The 26,394-nt window shown below is 36.6% G+C and overlaps 1 protein-coding gene across 1 annotated transcript in view; it reads right to left on the reverse strand.

The window, feature by feature from the left end:
• The window catches only part of LOC131062595 (ubiquitin-like domain-containing CTD phosphatase), a 51,483-nt gene that overhangs the window by 15,178 nt on the left and 9,911 nt on the right, over positions 1-26,394 (reverse strand). The window contains exon 2 of the mRNA XM_057996282.2: positions 24,131-24,275. Within this exon, the coding sequence (XP_057852265.1) occupies positions 24,131-24,275 (145 nt within the window). The remainder of the gene's footprint in view (positions 1-24,130; positions 24,276-26,394) is intronic.

Raw genomic sequence — 26,394 nt, forward strand, 5'->3', positions numbered from 1 at the left:
ACAAATATATTGTTTTTATATTATTTTGTTGCATAATATAACAATAATCTTTATCTAATCAATGATAATACAAGTAACTCTACATTAATACAAGAAGTAGCCCTTTATATCATTCCTATTGCCACCTAACACTAAGGTATAAACACTTTAGAATACACGGTCATCCTGTAGCTGAATACACAATCTGCTTATAGCTGGATTAGACAGTCCCTGTAACAATAATTTAATACAAAGCCCCTGAAGCAATTTTTGAAGCAGTTCAAACAAAACCATCTGGTAACAACAAATGTAAATCTTGTAGCAACTTGTGAGAATCTGATAACAATTTATAAATATTTTGTAGCACAACTATGAGTGTGTATCATCTAATGAACCCTGCAACCTTCCTGTAATACTTTTTGAGAATCAAGTTGAAGGAAGCTAAAAACACACCCAAAGGAATTAGAATACTCAAAACAAAAACAGCAAATATTTTTGGTGATGAGGATTGCTTGTGGAACTGGATACTCCTACATCAAGAAGTCAAGTAATAAAAAGATCTATGTTAACTGTGTGTCCTTGGTTCTGGAATGTACAAAGCAGCTTTGAATGTTTTGTAGTGATTAATTGTCTTCATTCTTTTTCTAGTTGTTGTTATTTCAAGTATTATTTTCTCTTCAATCCAAATCAAATGTTGATTTGATTCCAATGATCTTTGTTTTAATCATTGGATAACATTGTTGTTCAATTCTAATGTGTTATTTAGTTTAATTTATTTCCTTCAGCTCAAGCCTAAAATTTGCATTTATACTTATGTGATCAATGTAAACTTGTGTATGTGTTCAAAGTATCTTCTATTTGATGAGATTATTGTGTCTTTAAGGTTTATTTATTAAAGATTGCATGAAACAAGTTTAAAATCGTAAAAAATATTTGAATTTCTTGGGTTTTTCAATTTGCCTAGTTTTTGTTGAGTCCGAGTCTTGTAACTATGGTCTTTATTATGTAATGTTTAAGCTTACTTTCTAGGTTGGGACCCCTATAGAGTCCCTCATCTAATTAATCAAAAAAAAACTATGTATGTATTTGAATGGTTTTCTCTCCTTTACCTTGTCATTTATTTTCAAAGAAAATGTTGTAAATGTGACCTTAAGGTTATATTTGTGAACTATACATAGGATCATGTATTGTGAAAACTCAAAAGAGTCACACTTGATTATCTATGTGCTTCGAAGCCTTGTTGAACCACCCTATGGATTGTTGGCCTATCATATTTAGGGTGAGTGGAGTGTGGGAAATCAAAGGAGTACATATTTTTGTTTGTGTGTAAATCCATATCTTTCCTCCATATCTAGAGGGTTGGTGTTTGAGAACATCATATGGTCATGAGGTAGCTTCTCCCTTTGGCTTCTTGAAGATCTCACCCTTAAGAGCTACATGAAGACTTTCAATTTTGTTGGAAGTTGATGTAACTATGTTAATGAATTTGACCTCTCTATGTCTATAGCTCTCCAATTGTAAAGAAAGAACATTCGAGCAGTTGTATGTATCTGATGAGGATGGTTAGAAGACCCTAACCAATTGTAATTGTTGCGTATTAAATTCTAGAAATGAGTTTTGAACATTTAGTTGTATGGAAATTCTCTGTAATTTGATCAAGTTGAGTTCTTAAGATGAGACTATTTTGTAAAGGTGTTTTTAAGTAAAGTAATGATAAGAGTATTGTTTGTCACATGATGTTTCGAATTGGAAATGAATTTACATTAGTAAAGGTTAATGTTGATTCACATGTTGAAAGGTGTAAAAGTTGATCATTTCCTTTTCTTTAATTTCTCACAATTAACTAGTTTGCCTCGTGCCCTTTAGGTGAATTGAACAATCATAATGTTGGATAATTTGGTAAGCCCTGCAGTTCCAAAGTAGAGAGGACCATGGGAATCCATAGGATTTGTGGTCTCCCAGTGAAACAAGCCACTGATTTTCACAAAATCTGTTGTCAGAAGTTTATACTTCGAGCTAGCTTAGATGAAGGATCCTTACAATTGAAGGGTAGAAGCGAGTGCACAATATTGACAATTTTGTCAAATGTTGTCAATTTTGTAGATGTGTTGTAAAGTTGTCAAGTTTGTTATAAGGTTGTCAAGCGAAGGTCTAGGTGAGCAAAAGTTGGAATTTCCTTCTAGGGGTCATTTTTCCACCCTTTGGAGAATAGGTGAAGTCTAGTGTTGAGCAATAAAGTTTGTTAGACTATTAAAATTGGAAATTTTCTCCTACCTATCGAATTTCCACTCCTAGAAATTAAGTGCTAAGTGAAAGAGAAGTTGGGAATCTTCCTTGTGAAGATTGATTTTCCACTCTAAAGGAAATCTAGAAGGCGAAATTGATGAAAGTTAAAATCTTCCTTGTGGGGTGCGAATTTCCACCCTCTGCAAATAGAGCAAATTATCAAGAAGGAAAGGGAAGTTAAGGAGAAATCTTCCCTCTAGAGGTCGAATTAACACTATAGGCGAAATTTAGCTAGTTAGAATTGGAACAAAGAAGGTTGAAAAACAAGGAAAATCAAATCTTCCTTCTACCTTGCAAATTTTCATCCTTCTAAGGGTCGATTTTCCACTCTTTAAGCAAATGATGAACAATGTAAGTTAGAAATGGAATGAAGAAGGTCAAAAAAACAAGGAAACCAAATCTTCTTTCATGAGCACTACCATAAAATCAACACCTTCTACATGTCAATTTTCCACTCTACCTTCTTGTTGATGTATTTTTTATGCACAAAACATTTCAGAATAAAGTACCAAGGTAATTTACCCTCTCTTGAACAAAATCACCTCAGATGCTAAGAATGAGATCAACTAAAATGATTCCAAAGTTTCTACATGTCAGGTCTTGACGAGTGGCTAAGTTCAGTGGTTGATGTGAATTGCTGTGTTTCACTTGGGGGCTTACACAAATGTTTGGATTATCATGAATGATGCGGAATAGGTGTGCTGACAACTTAAGATTTATCAATAAGGCTCTGGATTTACTTCTTACTAAAAAAGGGGGAAAAAGAATAGGGTTCAGGAAATCTATTCTAAGACTAGGAATGTAGGAAATGATGAATGGATCTAGTGGAATCAAACCAGGCAAGGTCTCACAATCAGGTATTGACACAAGCTTAGTGCAATCATCTAAGGTATACTTAATGATTTTCAAACTATTACCATCAAACGTAGACACCATCCAAGTTGATGCTTGTCAACGGACGCATAATAGTTTAAGTTATGCTTACTCAAACTCCAGTTGACCACACAAGGCGCACTTACCAGCGGCAAGAGGCTAGTGGTATGGATTAAAGATTCCACACAAATGAATTCAACAAATCTTTCACTCAATCTAACATACATGAAAATAAATTCTAATCTAACTTGGAGGAATTGAGAACCATGAATGCAAATACAACATTTGAAGAGCAAAATCACCAACAATTGAACAATGATTAGGATTCAAATAGCTGTAGCATATACCAACAATTCTACAAAAACTCTCTATTACAAATGAGAGACAAGGAGGCTTATATAAAGTCTCTCACAAAAATGGATAGCCCAGATTGATCTAAGATCAACGGCCGAGATCATGCCAACAAAACCTTAGAATTGCCCTAATTAGGGTTACATCAAAAATGGCGCCACCAACATATGGCCCAATGAAAAGATACCTAGTCATCATATAGGAAATCTTCTAGAAGATTCCTTCCTGCATCTCTCTCTCTCCTAGCATACTCCAAGAATCTAGCCAATACTGAATCTAACTCTTCCATGGAAATGCTAGGCAAGGTATCCTGTTGTAAATCAATCACATCCAATGAATCCGAGCAAGCATTCAAAGTGTTCTCCCATTCAGGCATGAGTTTCTGCGAATTATGAACATGAATCAACAAAGAGACCAAGTCATCAATCTGACTCTTCTGCAACGAGTCCAACTGGCAAAAATACATAAATTTTATTTTCTCTCTTAATTCGGCTAAGTGTAAACCACTAGCATCACTAACATCAACACCCAATAATTCCTCAATCGAGGCAAGGATCTTCATCTGAATGTCCTGAATTAATCCTTCCATCTCCATACAACTCGATTGGGCGTTCTCATAAGCTGATTTCTTCAAGGCTAATGCACAATACCAACCATAGAAATCATATATGTCTCCACTGTGCACAATGTTCTCGCTGACCAAGGTGGAATTAGGAACCTTCTTCAATGCCAGGAGGCATGGAATAGTCTTCTCTTGGATAGGTCGGAATTCTTCCCAAACTCCCTCCAAATACTGGATTCTGAATACGAGCGTTGTTGTCTTATCATATGCTTGGACAAATTGAGTAAGGAAATCATCTGCCTGCTTCCTTGTGCTTTCAATCCACTTTTCCACCTCTGAGTGTGTACCTCTTGCTACCTCGCAGTGTGAATGTATTCCATGGTCAACTGCAATAGGGGAAATAAGGGTGGGATCTCCACGCCTTGTCCCTGCATTATACTCTCTGAGTCTAATATTTTCTTCTCTGTACCTTTCATTCTCCGCAATCGCTCTATCTAACCTTGCATTGATTGCCTGGAGGTTGTCACCAATCTCCTGGAATTCCTGCCCTGGGGTTGTACGACCAAGGGCGACTGAAGTAATTTGGAAATCCATAGGAGTAGCAGTGTCCGCTGTCATGCCGGCTCTAGGAACAGCAATCTGCGCAATCCGCATTCCTGTCTCATCTCTAGCTATGTGCGACAAAATCTCCACTCTCTTGGGCTCCTTCTTAGCACTCCTAGCTAGGTAGTCATCAATATCATCAATAGGTTGTACCTCTATCATTTGTTTACTTTTCTCCATGCTCCTCCTCAGCCATTCAGGAATAGCGGCCATTTCCATACCATCATCGAGACATATTTCTCGATCAAGTCCTTTCAATGCCGAGATAACATCCTCATTATCATCAGGATTATCCTTAGTCCAATCATATACTTCATTTCCCAAGCTAACTTCCAAAAGGACAGTAGGGGATTCCGGCTGATCATTATTCTCATCAAGAGGTGCAAATGTCGCTATGGCATGGAATTCCTGAATATTCTCTAGTAGTATCACTGTGTTGGAACACTGCTGAGTCTCCTTATTCTGTTTTGTTACTTCAATCACTTCGATTGATGAGACACTGGGAGGGGGTGAAGGAATGATAAGTGGAGGAATGATAGTCTTCTATTTCTTCTTCACATCCTCAATCTTCTTCCCTCTGGCCTTGACTTCTCCAGGCATGTTCTTCCTTCTCTTGGGAGCTTGACTCTCTTCGTCTGCATGAATCTTGACGTCACTGACAGTCCTCTGATCATCCTCGGAAGTAGACTCTTCCGGCTTCATCCTTTCATAAGTGAAGGGAACACCCATGTCAACTAATCTGTTCATCTGCATATCTACCCATGTGCAGGAGAAATTCAAGACCTCTTTCATCAATATATTCAGGTCAATCTCTTCTGACTCTGACCAATTAGGCAATAGGATTGCCTTCTTCATTTCACTCTCATACTGTGGATGTGTATGATCTCTATCATCTAATACCTAATCAGGAATGAGGAAAAGTCCACACTTCCTCATGAAATCCACTGACATTCTGGACCACATTCTTCTCTTCACTGCTTGCTCGTCCATTAGGTTAGCCCAATAATCTTCTATGTCAATCTTATGAGTGAATTTCTCTCCTCTGATCTGTCCGACCTTCTTGTCTGGATCGAATCTTTCTCTTTTCTTATAGGTAGCAAATCTGTAGAATGCAATCTCCTCACCTGCAGTGCTGGCGGCTATGGCGGATTGGCAGACCTCTGACGTCTTCCCAACTGAAATAGGGAATGTCATCCCTGTCCTGTGCTTCTCTCTCTAGATAACATCGAACTCTAGAAGCTGTCTCACCACTTCCAACAATATCATTCTATCGGTTGGATACCTAGGAAGTTTGTAGGGTTCAGATTGAAACCCATGAATCCTGAGGTATGTGAAAGTGGGGAACTGTATATACCACGATCCATATTTTTCTATTAACTCTGTTGCCTCCTTAGACAATCTTCTGTGGATTCCGCCCTGCAGCATCCGTGTGATGTACATAGTATATGCATCATTCACTCTCTTGTAGTCTTCAATTCTGTGCATGCTCAGCTGGGGGTAGCATTCATAACTCTTAAATTGTCCTTGCCCATTCCCGACTTCACCCTTGCATATTAATCCTCTGTATGAAACAAATCGTGCAAGCAGGTACACAAGGTAGGACGTCATGGCGAATGACTTGGATCACTCTACATTCCTCAGCTGGAAATCCAGATTGTCGCTTATGATCTTGGACCAATTCACCAGTGTTCCTTTAAGACAATCCTGGATGAAGTAGAACATCCATCCATGAAATATTGCTCCCTGCGGCATTCCCATCACTCTATTGAGTAGGAATATCAAATCACTATATTCCTCCTTAAAATCTATGCACATAAGTGTCTTGGGAGCCTTGGAATGATGAGACCTAGGCTCAATCATCCATTCTTTATTAATTAAATTCTTACATACACCCATCTTCTTCGTGAATCTGTCTGCATAATCCTCCTTGGTCACATCCTTCATGTCTGTTCCGCGTGGAATTCCGAACACCTCAGCGATGGCATCCTCAGCAAGGTAGACCATGACGACGCCCTTGGGACTCTTAATCATTCTTGTGAGCGGATCGTAACATCGTGCACACTCCAGGATCAACTCACTGCACTATATGGATTGTGGAAACCCAGCGGCATGGAAAATGCCACTCTTCATAATATTAGCATATGCTGGGGAAGGAACCTGATCTCTAGATCCGAACATCCGACGCTGCATCTGGTTGAAGTCCAGGAAATGCATGTTTGTATCAGCGATCTCCTTCCATCTGGATGAAATCTTAAACTCTGGATAAAATCCAGTCTCCAATGTCTTCAGCAGCTCTTTCCTTTCCTTGTATCCTGATTTTGACATCGCACCTGTACGAGGCTGGAAGTTAGTCCTAGGATAAAAATAAATACTTGTAATAAAATTTCTGACTTTCTAGAGATTTAGCTAGTTTAGAGCATGGAGTCAGGAAAATAATCCATACACTTGGTAAATTTTAGCAATTACGTTCAAAGTGTGACAACACTAAGGCATGGAAGCCTTCCACAAAATTCATTTATACCTCCTTATGCTTAGAAAATATGCAAGCAAAGAATGCAAAAGAGTATACCGGATTGATGATGACTAAGGAAAAGGTGTGAAAGATTGTGTTTTCACACAATGAATGTCTGAAGACACCTTCCGCAGTCAACAATGGAAGTCAAAATCTGAAGCAAACCTCAGATATGAAGCGAATCAGCAGGCTGGAAGTGATGGCAGCCACCAAACATGCATGAAAATCATCAAAATATGGCACCAAAACACCTCCCAAGCAAAATCAAATTTTTTCCCAAGTCTAGCGCCAAAAATGGAATTCTGAAAATTGATGTCAATGGCAGCAATCTGCAACAATGAAGGTCTGAACAGCAACAAAAATGGTGGAGGAAAAATCGCCCAAGTCTCCAATCATGAATTTGCCAACTTTTACCAAAAATTGCAAAATTTGGGAAAAATCGCCAAACTTAGCAAAATCGAAAATCTGAAACTGGTCTTTAATGGCAGCCAAAAGGAATAGATTAGCAAGCTGGAAAAAATGGAGGAAAACAAATCCTCAATCCCACACTTCACAAAACGCCTTGCTAAAAAATTCGCCCAACTTGGAGAAAAATCGCTTTCATGGAGACACCTGGCAAAAATAATAATAAAATAATGCTAAAGTTCCTCTCATATACTTGCTTTCATCTCACTTTCACCACACAAGCAATGTGGGATAAAAAACACTTGTATAAATACTTGCTTGGTGAAACCCTAACTTGCTTCTAGAAGGTTCAAACATTTAATAATTATTGCAAGTTATTAAATTTGCTTTTAAATTTTAAATAATCATTTAATAATTATTTAAAAGCAATCAAAATGGGGCTTATTTATTAAAATATTTTAATTTAAATCCAAAATAAAGCCTCCAGGGGAAAATCGATATCAATTGGGATTGAAAAATCCCTTCAAAAATCACTTAAGTGTCAAAATTTACCCCATAGGGGAAATTCGACCCATGCTTGGACAAAAATCCGTGCTCAATTTCATCAAAATGCACATAAAAACCCTCCCAGGGGAAAATCGATGTTTGGACAAAAATCTAGACAAAAATGCACTCATTTTGCAAAAATCACCCCCCAGGGGAAATTCGATGGGTGTCTGGACAAAAATCCACACTCAAAACTTACTTAGCTTAGAAAAATACCTCCCTGGTGGAAATTCAACCTTAGTCTGGATGAAAATCCGGACTCAAAACTCTTACAAAAATGCTTAGGGGAAAATCTACTTCTGTCTGGATAAAAATCCGGACAAAAATCCTCACCTAGTTGTCACAAAAATCCTGGTGGAAAATCGACCCAGGAATGGAATTATCCTTGCACTCCAATCCGCACTCCCAAGGGAAATTCGATGGCAGTCTGGATAAATCCTAACACTTAGCCAAATTTTAACACTTCCAGGGGAAATTCGACCCAGGTGTGGATAAACAGTGGGGGAAATTAGTGGCCAGTATGGATTCCAAGGGAAACCCATGTGTAGTATGGATTTTGAGTGGGGGAATGGGTTGGGTAGTCTGGAATGTGAGGGGGAAAACACCTCTAGCATGGATTTTGACCCCTTTAGCCCTTGGAATATGGATTTCCCTTAGGATTTTATCATTTTAACCACTCAAAATCACTCAGCGACTTTAAATTTGACTGGACTTATACTAATTTTCCAAAAATATGAGCGAAACGCTAGGAAAATATTGGAATAAAGTGTGAAACCAACTTAAATATTACCTTAGGAGCGAGAAAACAACTCCAAAAGGTCTGTGAATACCTTGGCACTTTAAAATCATTTGATGCGCGTGTTTAAAAACACGTTAACGTTCAATAGGTCTAACACTTAGCAAAATTTAGGATCATTAAAATATCATTTTTTTGCAACTTGATCCTAACACTTCAAAAACCCTAGACGGCACTAGGCATGATCAAAACTCCGAGACTCGGGCACGGGAAACGCAAAATTGCCCACTAAGCAGCCAAAACCCTAACCTAACAACGCAAGAAACTGGCAAAGAGGGGGTCCCTGTTAGCAATGGGGCGATGTGTGAAAAGGTCACAACACTTCTACATGGTGAATTTCCACTCTTGCTCTAAGTTGAACGATGAAAAAGGAAGTAAAATTCTAAGGCAATAAAAATCAAATATTCCGAGTGGAGATCGAATTTCCACTCTTCCTTCTAAATCAACCCTTTAAATGAAATTTTGAGGAAGGAAAATCTTCCTTCTTCCTTGTGTTTTTCCACCCTTCCTTCTAGGGTTTGAATTTCCACTCCTATTTTTGATGAATTTTTTTAAGAGAAAACCTTCCTTGTGCGTTGAGAATTTCCACTCCTTCCTTCTATGATGCGTTTTTCCACTCCTCATTTTGGAGATTGAAGGAAGATTATAAGACTGAATTTGAAAAAACAAAATCTTCCTCATAAGGTTCGAATTTCCACCTTTCATTTGCAATTCAAACTTGAGCGCTTAATGATTATTTAATGGCAAAATCGCATGTAGGAGAAGAAGGTCGACTTGACAAGGAAGAATGTGAATTTGAAATGCAAAATCAAAACGTTTAAGGTAACAGTTGGCCCATGAGGAAGATGAAGGGTTGCGACTTATGTTGCAAGCCATATAAAACAAAGGAGAAAACACTAATTTAAAAACAAATTCAAATCCGCTAAGCAAATTCGCACCAAGAGAAGCGTTTCGAATTTGTATTAAAGGTCTTCTAAATTCACAATCAGCCAACAAAGAGAATTTGGAATTCAATCACATTTTCTTCCACATTGGAAGGCGAAGTTGTAAGCAAAATCGAATTTTAAATAGAAGGGAAGAAGGCTGATTGAAGATCAAGTCCTAAATCGCTTCTTGTCAAGGAGGAGCAATCGAATTTTGGGGCACACTTTTAGCATTCAAACTTAAAATCAGATCTTATCAAGTAGGCAATGCCTGATTTTGGCTTAATTTGTGAGGAGTTTTCAAATATTGCAAAATTCATGATTCTATTCCTAGAATTATCATTTAAAGTTGTTCAATTCTGATTTTAGGATTTAAATTCAAGATTTGTAAGCAGAAATCAGGACTTAAATAATTCTGGAATTAGTAACTTGGAACCATTTTTAGTCATTTTTCAAACCAAGTTTTTGACTTAGAGCTTCATACAAGAACATGTCGAGAGTGAGGACCAGAGGTAGTGTGAGGAAAGTTCAAATGAAGACCGTGCTTAGAGATTTCTTCCCGAAGTCTCAAATTTCATCAAGATGCAGGAAAGTTAGAGATACCAACTTGGAACAATTGGATCTAGTCAAGCTCAAGAGAAGAATGTTCGGCACTCAAGATCAAATGCCATCTATATTGGCAAGCAACGTGGTTAAGAATAGAATCTACCAAGCCGCCAATTTCCCGCCAGCAGTTCAATGCAATTAGTTGACGGTTGCATGGACAAGGCATTATGATCCCCAAACCAGGACGATAGCAGCACCTAATGGAGTAGTTCTTGCATTCCTTTCAGAAGAAGCAATTAGAGAGACATTTGGTATTTGTCATTATTATGAGATGTTGAATAGAACAAGGCAAGAATAAATGGCATTATTTGAGAAGGCGCCTGGAAGATGTATGTCACTACAGATTGGATGAGTGGACCGAAGAGACCACAATCTAAGATACCGAAGAAACTCGTGCACAGATTTCAAGGACAGGTACAGTGATATGGTGTTCATGCTAAATAGAATCATGGGGAGTCCACAAGGAGCAATGTTTGAAACGTGGATGTTCTACTATGTAGAAGAGATTTCTCTAGGTTTGAAGATGATAAATTGGGCTAAGCTGATTAGCAACAACCTAGATGTGCTTGAGAAACTTAGAAAGGACAAGAACATTCTACATGGGTTCTTATGCGATATACATGTTGGCCAGAAACATAAGATACAAGGGGTTGATATGTAAAGGTGAAGTAGGAATTAAGAGAGGTCAGCTCAAGGTATATGATTGCTATCCCCACCTGCAACTACATGAGAAGGAACATTATAGAAGAGTAAACGATGCATTATCAATGTATCTCACTCGTTTACAACAAGGGGGAACAAATAAGAGATTATCAAAGGAAGCTATGGCACTAGTAGAAAAGTATGGTTAATGGTTCATCCAATTTCCAACTTTCCCTGATTTGTAATGTAAATTTTTTGGTTGGAGACAATTTTATTGCATAGATACATATTCAGTTGAACAGAACATCTTGTTGTATTGTGAGCTTTACAAATATGCCTATAAATCCTGTTTGTGTTGATTGGGATTTCAAAGATTGTAGTGCTACCTTGAGTGGTTAAGGACTAACAGGTCAAAGAGGAGGCTAGAGGACATTAGAGGTTGGAGGAATCTCATCATCTCAAGCTAGCTTTTGACTCAAAGATGGTACTTTTTATGAGAAGAATTGGTTTTGGTTTTTGTGTTATTTGCTCTGGATGCTGCCAATATTGAAGAATTCATATATTAATAAGTCTATTTTTTAAAATGCTTCAAAGATGGTGCTTTTTATGAGAAGAATCGGTTTTTGTTTTTTGTGCTCTTTGCTCTGGATGCTAACAGTGTTAAAGAATTTGTATATTAAAAAGTCCATTTTTTTAAGACATGAGGGGATCAAGCATAGATAAAACTTAATATCGATAGTTACCTTGATAGTTTGGGACTTTATGGATCTTGGGAATTATACCCTTAAAGGGTCATTAGACAACTTGATGGTGTATTATGGATGTAGCTTGACATGGATTGTTGTTCAATAATTCAAAAGATCTATCATTCGGAAGTTTGGTAATCAAAGAACTCAAGAATTCAGCTGAAAACTACACCTTTATGAGGGTTACAAAGCAGCTTGATGGGATTCGACCTGAGTCAAAAACCTTTTCGAAGAGAATCTTTTGAGGAATATGTGGTTATGATTAGTCAGTGCATTTTGGTTTTTGTTGTGCTCTGCGGAAATCATATGGCCAGCTGAGACATTTGCCTAGACACAAGTAGTTTGGGGTGTTCTCGACGAAGATTTGGTGCCCGGGCCAATTAGTACATTTTCCTAGACACAAGCAGTTTGCAGTGTTCTAGATTAGTGAATAAATCTGGTGGAGGTGCTTCTGCAGAGTTCTAAATAAACTGCTGCAATCAGTCATGTAGTTTTTGGAAATATAAACCTTAAGAGGCGCATTGGAAATTAAGATTTACATTTTGTAATAAAGTCACCTTAAGATAGTTTGAGGAAATTGCATGGGAATGCAATGCTTTTATAAGAACTTACATAATACATTGTAGTCTGTAGAAGACCCTAAATGAATATTTAAAAAATTAATATGTTTTGGTGTTTTTTGTGAGAGCATTGTGGTTCAATTTTTGATATAGATGAACCAGCCTTTTCAACATTAAGCATGGCGGAAGCTATTTGAGGCTTGTATCTGTTGTATTTGGGAGCATTTGTGAGTGTTTTAAGCTCAAGTTGATAACTGCCTTGTAGCGAAGGACTGAAGAATTGTAGAGAAGTGTTGTATTTGATCTTGAATGAGTGTTTCCAAGCTCTTGAGTATGTCTATGAACTGTGATCAACTGTAACAAACCAATTTTTGGAGTACTAAGTTTGGTTTCTCACATTTTTGGTGGATTTTTTATCCACAAGGGGTTTCTCCATATTAACTCTCTATCTCCTTTTAATGGTTTTATCTATGATTTATGATTTCATGCTACATTTGCAGTTCATAATGTAAATTTCAGTTAAAAGTTTATTGTCATAATTGAAGTCACATATTCTGTATATTGGTGATTACATGATAAAAATATCCCCACTAATTTACCAATCAACCTTTCTGTGATGTATTTGAATTCATTGAAAATTTATTGGTTGCATTAACTGAGTTTTTTCCATGGTTGTTTTTGGATATTATAACTTGGATGTAGTCCATTGTGAGAAGGGAAAATACACTTCAGGGATTTCGGAGAGAGTAATTCAGTAAGAATGTCTTCGAAAGCTAAGAGAATTTTGACCTAAATGAAAATTTTCAAAAATGACCCAACCATGGGGAGGGTAAACTCATGTCAAATTCACCAATTAATGTAAACACTACGATGAAAGTATCTAACAATATTAACATCTTAATAGGGTAAAAATAAAAGTCCTCTCTTAGTGGATACACAATAACAACAAATTTATATAGAATGACAATATATCAATTAACAAGGTAAGAGAACAACTAAGTAAAGGATAGCTAAGCCAAGTGTTAAATGTACGGCAATCAGGTAAAGGATAGTGTAGACACCTAAAAAAATCCCAAGGCCTAATCCAACACCTAGTCTTAATCAACCAGTTCCATTGCCTAAAACATGTCCCTATCAACTAAGGTCTTCCACACTTAATTAGATAGATAAATAATTGTCTTTTCCACCTATTTTCCACTTCACACATGGCTAGAATAATTAAATAATAATATTATTTAATTATGCCTATTATTCCCTCAACACATTCCAAGAATAAATAGCACCTAAGAACACTTGTCCTTATGGTTCCATTCTTTTCTCCACGAAACCCAAGAATATAGCCCCACTAGATGCACATGTCCCTTATTTCCCTCATGGTCACAACCACTTACAAAATTTAGTAAGATTCATCCTAGCCATGTACATTCTAACACATTCATCTCAACCCTCTATTCTCTCCTAGATCCTAAGGAATTCCTATCAACCATTCTCCACCCTTGATTTCTTCTTTAGATCTTGACTGTCCATTCCTCCTTCCAAAATTCTATAAATTTAGGCTCTCTTATTCATTTCATGAATCCATCATTACTTGAGCTAAGTGCATGCTGTCGAGCTAGTAGTCTTCAAGCAAAGAAGCATCCACATACCAATTGTCATTGGAGCAAATCATTCAACAATGAAGATTATGGCAACATTTAAGTTGATTGTTTGATGTTAAGCTTTGTTAAATTCTCTTTTGTTGAGCTCTATCTAGATTCTACAAGTTTTGCTTTGGTTTGAACAGAGACTTGCATACTTGTTTGTTTATTTATGTTTTGTATATGAAAATAGTGGATATCAAGGTCTTGGCTACACATCCCAAACAATCATTCTAATGGTGACAAGTCAATGGAGTTGGGGCCATCTCATCCAATGAAAGTATCAAAATAGAGGCCATTCATAGCTTTTCTAAGAATCCTCCTTCCACCCATCTTTGCCCTAATCTCCCCATCGATACTAACAAACTACGCCCACATCCTAAATCCCTTGATTGGGACCAATAGTGTCATCTATCTTACAAAGTGAAGCATTTCCATGAAGCAAAAGATCACAATCAACTACCAAAGAATAAACAAATGCAAACTCTCCATGAATCTAAAAAACAATATGCACCAAGAAATCAAGAAGAAAAAGCAATATGGATCCTAAAGCAAAGTACATTGATGAATCAATCAAAGAAGATCATCAAAAGCAATCCATTAATCAAATTACATACAATGATGTACACCAGCTTCACAATTATTATACAAAACTTCACAATCCAAAAATATTGTTGGTCCCAATCCTAAGCCTAATCCCAAATCCAATTTTACCATCCAATCACAATGTCCTCCATTTCAATTGAAATCTTCAACCCGTAAATCCGAAATCTATCAATCCACACACCCACCTCTGAAGTCCTAATTATCAAGTAACCAATCCAAATCCCAATCCTCACCTCCAACATCTAAATCCATACCCCTTCATCCTAAATCCAACCTTAAACCTAGAATCAATCACATCCTTACAGCACTTTATCACAAGAGCTATGATGGCACTCTATCAAGATGTTTATATTTGGACAAGGCCAACCCAACTATCAAAGAGCATAATCATAGCTCTTATTTGTATACTAGTGTAAAGATTCAAACAAAACAACTTTGTAAGGCAAGATACTATTGCCATATCATGACCAAAGCATCTAGATCAGCTACATCAAATGTGCATGCACGTGATACCTCAAGTGACTGAAATCCAAAATAGCTCAAAAAGTCCAAAACATCACCAAAAATGTACAAAATTAGAAAAATTCCCAAAAAAATAGAAAAAAAAACAATAAAGAGAAATAATTTGTCCAAGGGTGAAAACCACTTCTTGTGGTACCTTGTGAAAGTACCATGATGAAAACCCATTCATGGGCGTCATGTGTAGATCAACTAGCTTTGTGAACCTTATTGGCGGCAAGCTGTCTTCCATCATACCTATCCATCCTATCATGCCATCTCATCCTCCCATCCAACATATCCATCTAGTCATGCTTCATCTATCTTCATTACCCACCTTGACCTTCATAATCAGAAGAAAACAGTTAATGCATACTTTGGCAAACTCTTGGCATAGTCATCTTTTGGCCACAACACCATCTACCATCACTTAAATGCCTACATACCACTACCCAAGCCCCTTATCATAGATCAAAACATATTAACCCTACATGATGCAATCCTTGGACATATCCCCTTAAATCCCTTCATAAATCCATATCTTCTCCATTCCATCCAACCCATCAACCATCCCATGTAAACCACCCTATCCTTGTCTCTAGGCTTGGATTATCCCTTGCCATTGGTTTCACCATCAATGCGACAAACAAAAGAAAACACTTATCCAAACATATTCTCAATCTACAAGCATGATCTCCAAATAACTTTATCCATGTTTAAGGCCTTAAATCCCAACATACCCCACTTAGAATCGTGCATCCATCCCAAAAACACCCATAAGCTTTGTTCTTTATCTTGCTTCAAGATGTGTTTTATATAAAATCAATCATCATTGAGATATGTCCTTCCCAATCCTTCGAGATGTGTCCTTTCCACATCAACAATGCTATCATCATCATCAAAACAATCTACAACTTATAGGTTCACCAAGGGAAAAAGAATCCAATCCTCATCATTAATCATTTGATCCTCACCAATCAATCCATCCCCCATCCCATATTCCCATACACCTTTGGCTTCAACATGTCATTAGATACAGGTTTGTGTTTTATGCATGTTTTTGATTGCTTGTTTGTATGGTTTTGTGTTTGTTTGCTTCCTATAGTCCTAGTGTTCCATCCACCACACTGTCATAGTCGCCCTCATCCTTTATTATCATGGCATGCATCACTATAATATTTGTAGTTTCTTTTTTTGTGTGTCGGTCCATACACAGATAGTGCATCGTCATCATGATCCCTTATACATGATGCATTATCCTAAGTGCTACAAAAAATAAAAGGTTGCTCCTTGCACATGATATTACCATGACACAAACAAAGTAGCATCCACAAATCAATAGTCATTGGAGCAAATCAAATCACAATGGAGTCATGTGTAACTTCTTAGTTTGATTTTGATGTTATTGAGTTGTTTTTATCTCTTTTGTGAGCTCTATCTAGAGGTTTTGCTTTGGTTTGAATAAGAACACCACCCAAGACAAAGAAAAGAAGGGGAAATTTGAGCCAAATTGGTTGGGTCTCTAAGTGTCAAGTTTGATCCGAAGTATGCAAACTATCCACTCCTAAAGGTCTTGAGCTAGATGAGCCTATGAACATTATCCATCTCAAGTGCTTCTATGCTTAATCCATCTAGCACAAGTCTTTCAAATATCAAAAATATAGAAAAAAGCAAAAATTAAAAAATTAAAAAGAAACCACTCTTTGTGACGACTTGGGCAAGTACCATGATGAAAACCTAGCAAACAGGTGTGATGTGTAGTAGGCAACCACCCTAGTTTATGAGCATGTGTCTCTCCATATTATTCACACCATCATATTCTATTCATCTCTATTTCCCCCACCTTGGATTGTTAGCTCAAGTCCCTTACCTATCTTCCATTCCATCCCTTTCCACTATTCCCTCCACACATACATTACTTATTCACGCCATCCTCCATCAAAAAGCTCAAACAAACAACACATTCCTTCACCATCACCCCTCCACCTTCCCCCATCTCTCCATCCACTCCCCTTCATCTATTCATTCCATTTAATTCCTACCCTTTTCCCTTTTTTGCACAAAAATGGAGGCATCCCCTTGCTGATGTTTCCTATGAAATGGTTATCACATATATACCCATTGGAGCATGACCTTTTACACCATCTATCATCACCTTTCTCAATGATCCAATCCTTGTTTGGAATATGTTCCCCACATCCCCCTATCATTCCACCCTCTTGTCATCCAATTCACCCATGGCTTCAATGTTTCATTAGATACCACCTTTGTGTTTTCTACATGCTTTTGATTGTTTGATTTCTTGCTTTTGTTTATGTTTGTGTCCATTAGTGTCACTTTTTGTTTTCATTTCTCTTTGTCTTTTTGTTGCATCTAGTCCTAATGTTCCATATATCACATTATCGCGGTCACCTTCATCATTCACATGATGGAATGCCTACAACAACGTGTCTCTTGGTTCACTATGCTATTTGTAGCTTCTTTGCTTTCATATGTCTTTGTCTTTGCATCTTTGTTTGTTTCTTATAGTTTTTCGTGTTCCATGCTACTGGTTAACAGATTTGTATTTTTAAGAATGCAAACAAATAGACTCTCTTTGCCCCAAATATGAAGACAAATTGCTAACAAACAGTTGGAGAGATCACCATGGTATTGATGATCTTCCTCTGAATTTTAGAGGTACAGCTCCCTCTTATGATATAATTTATGGTTTTTCAGGGCTATGCTTTTAACTAGAAAGCAATTAAGGCGGAGCTTTTAACCAGAAAGTTTTAAAGGTGAAAAGCCATGACAAAATTATAATTGAATAGAATACAAAGATTCTACCCCAAAATACTAAGATTTATAACAACTGAAACATCACCGTTACATTTATCCAACGCTAAACATTCACAATCTGCATATATAAAGTTCAAGATCCATTCAACTGATAACAAGAAAAGGTAATCCAAATAGCAGAGTATTCAACATAAGAAGAACAAAACAATTCATCAACAATGACTCAAAGTTTATGATCCATGAAACCGGATTCAGATTTCTCTTACAAATATCTATTCGAAAACGGTTAAGTATTAAAAAACTAGCAAAGAAAGATTCCCACTTCTTTTTCTTCTATCTAACATATATATAGACAGCAATTAGTAACCCTCTTTTAAAATAACGGTCTTTGAAAACAATCGTTCCCAGAGAGAAACTGAAAAATTACTCAAAATAAAACAAAAATGGCTTACTAGAGCCTAAATCTACATCACTAGTTATGGCCATAGGTCTACGAAACAAAAAGCTATTAACCAAATTAGGGTACAGTTTTTCTTGCCACTACAATCATCAGCTGAAGCTAGACATCCTGCATTTCCACATTTTCTTCTTCTTCCAACACTAAAATAACTCTCATATATTCTTGTGGGTCCTCAACCAATTCTAGATCAGGCTGAATTACAAGAGCAACACCTTCTCTTGGGAGAACCATTTTGCCTCACGTCGACTTTTGTCAATAACTATTTGTGTACTCTCTTGGCAGCAGACCTCTGCTATGTACTGAATTAATTTGCGCCCCAGGTGCAGAATTTCTAGCTGCAACAATTTCTCTTTGTAGAAGAAGATTGTGAACTTTGGCCCATCCCTTTTCTTGCTCCAAAATGAAATTTATCCTTCTATACTCAGCATAACTAGTCTTTTCCCTCCATGCAACTGTGTTCAACTAGGCAACTATGTCTTCCTGCTCTCTTTGAATCCAATTCAAATCAAGTTGAACCATGAGAAGCTAATCTTCATGAGGAAGAACCATACTGTCTCAAGATGAGTAAATAACCCATATCAAGCACTCGTTCAAGAAATTCTGAAATAGACATTATTGGGATTCTCGAATTCCTACTCCTCCAACAGAGTTGCCAGTTTGTCAGTTTACCGTTTTTCTAGCTAATTCCTAAAGAAGGAATGAGTTTGAGAATATTGCCACCTTTCATTTATGGACGGGGCCATCAGCTCATTAAATTTTGGCAGCAAAGAATAATATTATTCACCTTTAAAAATCGCGTTAGTAACTCTACACACTTTGGCCACCCAATTGGTCATTAAGGAGTTGTATTTCCCAAATCTTTGAGCAAATTGTGTCTCGACGGGGCCATCAGCTCATTAAATTTTGGCAGCCAAGAATAATATTATTCACCTTTAAAAATCGCGTTAGTAACTCTACACACTTTGGCCACCCAATTGGTCATTAAGGAGTTGTACTTCCCAAATCTTTGAGCAAATTGTGTCTCGAAAAGCAAAAAACTCCATGCAGTTCAACGGTTGAAAGATTTCTGAACTTTTGCACTCCTTTCTTGCGTATTCAAAAGTTCAAAGAATTACCAACCTAGACAACACCAACTTGGGTGGCCAATGACAAGACATACTGAATGTAGTCGAAGGATCTACAAAATTAAGGACTAACTCAAAATAGCTGACATAAAGAAGTGGGCTTTGGAGAGTAATCAACTAATTGGCAATTTCGCAAACTCGAGAACCAACACAAACAACTAAGTACAAGAATTCGGAAATGTCCCGACTGCCTGATCACATAGGCCTTGACACCATACATGACCGATGACAACACTTCAACTTAGAGAGAGATTGGGGAATCGGCAATTTTTAGAACTTTAAAACCATGACACTTAGGTTTGAAAATTCACGACTTAGCCGATAAGGTTTTGAAAATCTGGCAAAGGGCCCATTAAATACTGGGAATCCACTTTTAACAAAGATTATCGAAAGTTCAAAAAATTGGGGTAACACATACATCACACTATCATGGTTGGGCTCATCCTTGATATGATGGCATGCTAATAGAACTATGAATTTTGGATCATTATGCTATTTGTTGCTTCTTTATTTGTGTGTTAGTCCATATGCGCATGGCACATCATCATCATGGTCCCTTATATCATGGTGAAAAACATCAAGTGCTGCAACAAAATAAAGATTGCTCCTTGCACATGAAGTTACTATGATAAAATATTTCCATCATCCATTTTTATCCTTCATCTTCATCCAACCATAATCTCAATCATGTGTCACATTGTTCCATTACATCCTTACAAGATTTCATCATCTAATATGCATGTCCATGTAATCTAGAATCTCATCATCTAGTCATCCTAGTGGCATCAATCAATATGCCCAATCCCAATCCATCATCTAGTCTATCCTCATGGCATATACATCATCCCACGTGATCTATCTCAAGTTATGTTTTATACATCATGGTACATCTTTTATCATCCCCTGTATTTTCACGAGACCTCCTAGACTCCATTTTGCACAACAACACTCCTGGGGGTGCATCACTTCCGTTGTCATCAATAAGGAACTTGGGCAACTTGCTATCGAAGCTTCACTCCACTCTACTTTGTATTCTTCTTTGGCACAATGCCACTTAGTTGCATTGTGTCAAAGAGGGGCAAAAATGTAGAAAGCTAAATATTTCCCTGGGCTTAATCTAACACCTAGTCTAAATCGACCGATTCCATCACCTAGGACATGTCCCTTTCACCTAAGATCTTCCACAATTAAATAATCCTATTATTTTAGTAATCACCTTTTACATCTCCTCACAACATATAAATAAACAAACTTCAATTCCACTTATGCATGGCTAAAATAATTAGATAATAATTTTATTTAATTATGCCTATATTCCCTCAACACATTCTAAGAATCAAGAGCACCTAAAAACACTTGTCCTTATAGCTCCATTATTCTCTCCACCAAACCCAAGAATATAGCCTCACTAGATGTGCATGTCCCCTTATTTCCCTCATAGTCACAACCACTTACTAAATTTAGTTAGTTCATCCTAGCCATGCACATTCTAAATGCCTCCATAGCAACCTTCCATTCCCTCCTAGATCCTAGGGAAATCCTCTCAACCATTCTCCACCCTTGCTCTCATCTTTAGATCTTGACCATCCATTACTCCTTCCAAAATTCAATAAATGCAAGCTCTCTTATCTATTTCAAGAATCCATCATCACTTGAGTTAAGTACATGTTGTCAAACTGGTTGTTTTCAAGCAAAGGAGAATCCACATACCAATTGTAATTGGAGCAAATCATTCAAAAATGAAAATTACGGTAACATTCGAGTTGGCTGTTTGATGTTATGCTTTGTTGAATTCTCTTTTGTTGAGCTCTATCTAGAGGTTTTGCTTAGATTTGAATAATCCATTTTGCAATTCAAATTTTAGGCATTATAGACAAGTCAAGCAAGGACTAAATGTAGGGCATGGTAATAAACTAAATAATAGGATGCAACATTAAAGTGACAAGTATATAATGAGAAATTAAATTTGCATAAATGGGAGAGAGATAATTACTTGCGGTCGACTTTTAGATCCATTAACCTCCCCCTGGGCTTACATACTTGTGAAAAGATGGTTGTAGGTGAAATCGAGCAATATTGAAGATACCCTAGTAGACCTATTGATGCTCCAAAATGACATATCCAACTAGGGTTGGATGTGCCAATTCGAGGGCAACAATATTGGAAGGTTGCGCACACAACTCACACGTGCAAGCAACCTCCAATGAAAAACAATTCCTATCTAACCTAGAAATTGCAAGGAAATGGGATAAGATGAGGCAAAGGGTTGCAAAGAAACAAAAATAAAAGGAGATGATCTGCCAAAACAATTAATCAATTGGATCTTCTCTATAGCATTCAACCATCTATTTCTCCTAAACATAATGACTATGGCCAAAGATTCTTCAACCAACTTTCACTCGAGTGTCATAAGTAGACAGCCATTACAAACAAAACAGCGCGACAAAGGAAACACTCCAAGGTGAGTTGTTAAGCAACAAAAACAAAGACAATATATTGATTAACAATCCCAAAGATCCCTTATAAAGAGGGAAAACCCTATACTTATAGATTGTCAAAAGGACAAAGGCAACCTTAACCATCGATCCAACATGGCAATTTGATAGATGAGATTTAATTAAACAACATGCAAACATAATAAATGAACCTACTTATTAAATTCCTCGCCCCGCAATCCACTTATGGGGAAAGGAAAATATTACATTTAATTTAAAGGTCGCTACAAATAGCAATTCTAACATGCTATAGTGAAAAAATCACTACAAGACCATAGTTACAAACTTTAGAGACTTAGCATACATTAGGGTGAATTAAATATCTTTGAATGTTCTTGGCCCTTACATGCAACTTGTCTTCCTTGGTAATGTATTCCTTCCACTAGTCTTCCAAGAATTCGCTAAGGGTAGATGTAGGCACAAATAGAATAAATATGAACTAAGGAACCTATAAATAGGAATCCAAATGCTCAAATTCAACTTCCAAAATAGAGGGCATTCCTAGCATAACAATGATGTACAACTTGAATTATTTTTATATTGCATGAATCAACATAGTCCCCCAATAACCTGCAGTGCGCCGAGCAAACTTTTAACATGATTGGCAGCACTGGTGAAATACACCCTCCAATACCACACAGACCAGGAAATAGGACCTTGTGACCAGTTGCCTACAACAAGATACCTTCAGCCAATCAAGCCAGGTCCCCCGACCGATGTATAGGTTGAAATAATACATGTAAATTGAATTTGAATTTCTACCTAGTTGATGACATATAAATTGAATTTATATTTCACTGGCCAAACAAGAATGTTGGCTCAGAAAGGAGAAAAGGGGAACATCATCAGTCGATCTAGTAATGTCTACTAGATAGGGAAAGGACTAGAGGAGGAAAATGGGAAGGCCATGAAGGCAAAAAGAGCTTTGGAGGATCAAAAGGTCAAAATGGAGGAAATCATGGGGAAAAGTGTTAGGCAAAATGGAGGGCATCCACGGGAAGGTAACTAAGACACTAAGACAATAAAAATGACCCACAATAAAACCCTCAAAAAATCCTTAACTCAGCCTGGCCAAATCCCTATTTGTGAGGTTAATGCCTCCACAAATCTTTACAAAGCAAAATGTTAGTAAGGTCATCTTCAGGAGTATACACTGTTTCTAAATTTCACATTCAACAAGACAGAAAAACCATATGTGGTATTAACTAGCGTTAATTAAGAAAAAGGTAATTACCTCGCAAATTGTCATTTCGTTGCTCTAGATACTACAAAACTCATGCAGTAGCATGATAAAACTTTAATATAGCTGGTGTAGTATTAGAGAATATTACTATTTTCTTTACAAATATATATCAATTTCTCCAACTGTGTTTATGGGCATATAATAAAAAGAGCTCACTGATTAAACTGAAGAAGCTCCATAAGAAAGTTATCTGACAAATTAATTTTATGAGGAACTGCACTGATATACAATGGGAGAATTCGTGCTTTTGAGTCTTGACAAACATGTGTCCACATATACAGATATAAAGCACTTTATTGCTTAAATACTTGGGAAGTAAAGAACAATAAGTAGCTACAAATTGAATATTTTGAAACCATATTGAATATCAGTAGTGTCATTATTATAAGGTTCATCATCTTGTATAGTAGCCTAGATCCTCGTAGCATAGAGGAAAAGATGCAATTTCTGATTAAAAAAACAAATTAATCGTGTACCTAAAAAGAACTTCCTCAATTTTTCTATATGTAAAGATTCATAGAACATGTTCATAAAATCAACACTTAGCATTGAACACAGCAGAGATTGAAAGGGAAAGATGCATTAAGGTAGCACATATGATTAAAAATTTAGTTCCAACTACCAAATATAATAGCAGGCAAGTTTTAATAGTTATATGATTTTTTTACATTATCAAAAAATAATTCATCTAATGTATTTTCATGCAGATCCACTAATCATATTCATAAAACTAATCTTCAAGGGCATTTCCTAAACTGAAAACCAATGGTTTTTCTAAAAAATATCAGAAAACAAAAATTCGCTAGCAAAAACTTTGGAAAATCTCATAGCAGGAATTGAATTGGAAACCACTTGCTTCAAGCTCATTTGTGCTTAGACATAAAAGGAAAATTTCACACCTTGTATTGCTCTATGCGGCGTCTCAATTTCTGCTTGTTTACTTCTTTGTCCTTTATTTCAGCAGCATCATCTTGTCCCAACTCAAAGTCATCAATTATCTCTGGGCTGTCCACTGGATCCACAATAATTTCATCCTCCACAGTGCTGGGAATCAATTTTACGACAATTACGTCACATTCATGTTTCAGAATACATGTGAACTAGAAAAGCGGATGCATTTAAATTAAGTGATTATGTCCATGTAAAACAATTCGCTACAATTTCGCTCTTTGTAGATTTGACAAAAAAGTATACAGTCTGGGGATTTATATTTATTTACATGGATTGTAACATACTGGGAGATGCCAAACAAGATTATTATATGTAATATCTTTAAATAGAAGATAAAGAAGTTTTGCCCCTGGCCATGCTCTGAATCCATTCATTTTCTTTTGCTGCTAATAGGAACCAAGCATGAACCTTGTCACAGATATGGCAAAACATCTCTAAACTGTAATAATTTATTTGACTGCCTAATAGCCCTGCTTCTTGAGGTACCAGATTACTGCAGAAAGAGAATACTCAATCATGCATAATAAAAAATCTTCATTGAATATATTGGAGTGAAAAGAGTTGCTTAGAAACAAGAATAAGAATGTTAACCATGACAGAAATGGAAGATTTTTGTGAAACTAGACGTCTGGGGCACTTGAACCTCTACATTATCAGAAATTGCCACAAGTATTTCATATTTAGCTTCCTTTTCATCATTCAAGACTGGGACAATTTTCATATTTTTCTTGAACCTTTTTGTGTGTGCCATGGGTAATTTCTGCAGTTTTGAGGGTTTTTCAATCCATGTTCAGGGTTGGGTTTCTGTTAATTTGTGTGTTGAAGAATTATTTGCAGGTATACAAGGGCTTTTCTTGTTTCTCAAGAACCATCTACTTTAAAAACCTTGTTAGAAGCAAATGAGGTTTGGATTTCCCAGTTCTTTTTACTTTCTGTTGAGCTGTCAACAGAATTTTGCTTTCTACTTTGATGTCGCCACTGTTTTACAAGGATTTTCTAAGATTGAAATTCTTTATAAGTTTTTCAGTTTTTTTTCTTGCCCACAGTATCTCTATGATTTTCTAGTTCTTCCATGGTTTGGTCTTTCAAGGGTGAACAGAGTTTCTTTCTGATCATGCCTGGTTTCTGACTTGACCAACAAATAGTTACAGAACACGTGAGCAGAGTTTTGCTATTTTCTTTGATGTTGTCGTTGTTTTACAAGGCTTCTTTAAGATTTAAATGTTTTAAGGGTTTTTCAGTCTTCTTCTTGTCCAGAGCATCTCTGCAATGTCCCCCACTAGGAGTCTGTCTGTTTCTCGATAATTAAACATACATCATTATACATTATTATGCCTTAAATCAGATTATTAAAACTAGAGAACAATTAGTACTCATAATACAATTGATAATTACCATATTTAAGCTCCCAATCCTTACTTCTTTCCTAATCATCAACCCCAACGGAGGATGGGGAATTACTATGTTAGGGCACTAGAAAACCATTCTCCACAAATAGGCCCAAGGGTTTCAGGAACACCTGTCCACACCACCTCGTGGGGCTCACCTACTTTGTGAGATATTAATACCGCCTTTCCCTAACAAAACCAACCTATCCTCACAAGGGGCAATAGAGAATTATTACGGATAAGATCATTAATATGCAAATCTCTCATGTATTATGAAAGTATATGTAAATAAATGAAATTAAGTATAATTGTCATATAAATCTGATTTCCCTATTATTAACAAAAATAAATCTTATTGGCATTATTTTTGTTATATGTAAATATAAGAATAAATGAAACAGCTTATATTATAGGCCATATATCTGCCCCTTATTCCTAATAGAATTCAAATATAACATTACTATAAATAAGCATTTAGTTCATAAGTGAGATACAGCATACCAATCTGCTGTTACAACAATGATTGCAAGTAATATCATATGATCTGCTCCTTCGATGAATTGTCCTATCTTTTATATCTTCATATTTAGATAAGGAACATGGCCTTTGGGATTAGATATCTCTTTCCAAATAGGGCATGTCTTTTCAGTCTCTAATAGCTGCTTAAACAGATAATTGTTTTGTTTATTATTAACAATACTCAATATGACTCGCTGTCCCTAGAACAGTTGTTTATTATTAACAATACTCAATATGACTCGCTGTCCCTAGAACAGCATCGTAACCTTAAATGATTACATCAATCATTATCAAATCACACTTGA

The sequence above is a fragment of the Cryptomeria japonica genome, chromosome 6 (genome assembly GCF_030272615.1).
Source record: "Cryptomeria japonica chromosome 6, Sugi_1.0, whole genome shotgun sequence".
Taxonomy (NCBI): domain Eukaryota; kingdom Viridiplantae; phylum Streptophyta; class Pinopsida; order Cupressales; family Cupressaceae; genus Cryptomeria; species Cryptomeria japonica.